Source organism: Sinocyclocheilus grahami, unplaced genomic scaffold (genome assembly GCF_001515645.1).
Source record: "Sinocyclocheilus grahami isolate Dianchi unplaced genomic scaffold, SAMN03320097.WGS_v1.1 scaffold12142.1, whole genome shotgun sequence".
In the NCBI taxonomy this organism is placed as follows: domain Eukaryota; kingdom Metazoa; phylum Chordata; class Actinopteri; order Cypriniformes; family Cyprinidae; genus Sinocyclocheilus; species Sinocyclocheilus grahami.
This window is the reverse complement of record NW_015514242.1, coordinates 1-2,622: the sequence shown is the minus strand read 5'-3', so window position 1 is coordinate 2,622 and position 2,622 is coordinate 1. Positions and strand designations below refer to the sequence as shown.

Below are 2,622 nucleotides of genomic sequence, written 5' to 3'. Positions count from 1 at the left end.
TACAGATCTTCTTTATGCACCAAGAGCTTGTAACACTCCAAAGCGTCACCAACATTTGATATGACACATATATCAAACGCCAAAATCACAAGGACAAACAAAGAGAACTGCAAAGCAACAAAGCATTCGTTAACAGCAATCAGTCTCTCAGACTGGTCTCTCACAAGAGAAAACCGTCCTCCCACAGCGAGCCCTCTCTCAACCCAGACTCCCCGCCATTGAAGCTAGAACAGCTGTTAAACTACGCGCTGAACAGCGATTGGCGGCGCGATCCCATACGTCAGCGTCTTACGTCAGCAGACTAACAAGCAGATCCTCCAATCAGATTTCACACCTGAAAAAAAACGGAGTACACACAAAAATACACACATGCAATAACATATGCAGAAACGAACTTACGTAGCACAGCGTACGTAACAATGCCACACAATTAAACATTCACATAATTATCTAACATAATTCTCATATAATTCAAATTAAAAAAATATTTGATTGCAGTTTGTTTTTAGTAATAATTCAGACAAACTTCTCCTAAATGTTTGTAGGAAATTACTGCTTTCCTAGCAGCATGACTCATGCAGTTTTCTCTTTTCAGATTTAAGAGAAGTTTCAGATGAAGTGAGGATTGTCCTGTGGGGAAAAACTGGAGTTGGGAAGAGTGCAACTGGAAACACCATCTTAGGGAGAGAAGCATTTAAAGAAGATGTGTCACAAGAGTCAGTTACTAGAGAATGTCAGAGAGAGATGGCTGAGATCGATGGCAGACAAATTACTGTGATAGACAATCCAGGACTGTTTGATACTAAACTCAGTCAGGAAGAGATCCAGAGAGAAATCACCAACTGCATCTCAATGATTCTGCCAGGACCACATGTGTTTCTCTTACTGATACCAGTGAGCCGTTTCACTCAGGAGGAGGAAAACACTGTGAAGATCATTCAACAGACTTTTGGTGAAAACTCAATAATGTACACCATGGTGCTCTTCACCAGAGGAGATGATCTGAAGAAGAAGACCATTGAAGAGTATCTGGGAAATCCTGAATCTGCAATGATGAAGCTCATTGAACAGTGTGGAAATAGATACCATGTGTTCAATAATAATAAGACTGAAGACCGTATGCAGGTGTCTGAACTACTGCAGAAAATCAGTGACATGGTGGCAGCAAATGGAGGGAGTTACTACACATGTAAGATGTTCAGACAGATGGAAAGAGAAAAACAAGAAGCACAAATGAAGAAGATAGTGGACAAAGTGGAGGAACTGAAGAGAGAGAGAGAAGAACTCCTGGCAAAACATGAAGAAGAGAAAGTGAAAATGAGAATGAAGATGGAGGAAGAAAGACAGAATCATTTTGCTGAGAAGAAGAGAAGAGAAGAAGAATTGGAGACAAAAAGGGGGAAAGAACTAAATATGTGGGATAAGACTTATCAGAGACTTAAAGAAGAAAGAGATGAACTCAAAAGAGAAAAGGAGAAAATAGAAAGAGAAAAAGAAGCCTTTCAGATTAAACATGAAACAGAAACAGAAAAGATGAAGAAGATGATAGAGATAGAAAAACAGAATCATGACACAGAGAAGAAGAGGAAAGAAGAAGAATTCAGAAAGACTGAAGAACAATACAAAACAGACATGAAAAGAGAACAAGAGAAATTGGAGACACGAACACAGATGCAAAATAATGATAGGAGAAAGATGGAGGAAGAAAAACAGAACTGGAACAGACAACAAGAGAATCTCACAAAAGAAATCCAGAATGAGAAATATCTGAGACAAGAACAACATAAGATTCATGAAGTCAAAATTCAGTTCTTAGAACAGAAGCAGCAAGACAAAATGTATGAAGTATGAAGAAGACAGAACAAAAGACATGAAGAACATGAAATTGTGCTGCTCACAAACAGACTCTTCTCTTCAGGTAAGTGATCAGTAAAATCATTACAAGGGTCATTGGCTTTTGGAGGTTCAGGGACATCTTCACACACAAATTTAGTTTGATCCTTATATGTACAATTGTTATCTAGGAAAACCCACCACATGGAGAAATTTTACCACATGGAGAAATTGTACCTTTTTTAGACGATACCAGCCCTTTCCAAAACTGTTTTTATTTTGTCCATAGCTTGAACATAACAAAAGTTATTGCAATCTGAATTTGGCTGATAGCTATAATGTTCAGGAATGAAATTGTGAGAAAAAAGGGTTTAAGGTGAGGCAATGAAAATAGAAACACAACAGTCAAGTCTCACAAGTAAAAGTCACTTTACTGTGGTAAGAAACTTAGGCCCTGTCCACACAGAGATGCGTTTAGCTGTATAAGCATACATTTTGTATTAAAATTTGTGGTGGGGGGGTGTTAAAGAATTGTGCTATAATAACTCTTATGATAGCGCTCTTATGAACATTTTTAGCATGACTTCGTGAAAATGTAACTACTAGAATGAATGACATAGCATAGACTTCTTCATGGCATATTACAATATATAATAGCTATAATTCATAATTTTTTGCGCTTGCCTTACCGAATGTCGTATCCTGTCAGCAATAACCTGTCCATGGGCTTTTTTGATTATTTTTTGATTATGATGTTGCTAAAAAGAACATTATTTTGTGTATTTGGTG

At 37.6% G+C, this 2,622-nt stretch overlaps 1 protein-coding gene across 1 annotated transcript; it reads left to right on the top strand.

Annotated features, from left to right (window-relative positions):
• Window positions 1-595: 595 nt before the first annotated feature.
• On the top strand, window positions 596-1,851 carry LOC107578818 (GTPase IMAP family member 4-like; the record flags this gene model as incomplete). The annotated part of the gene is made up of 1 exon (XM_016264730.1): window positions 596-1,851. A coding segment is annotated over one exon (1,256 nt), but the record flags the coding sequence as incomplete, so codon positions are not given.
• Window positions 1,852-2,622: the final 771 nt, after the last annotated feature.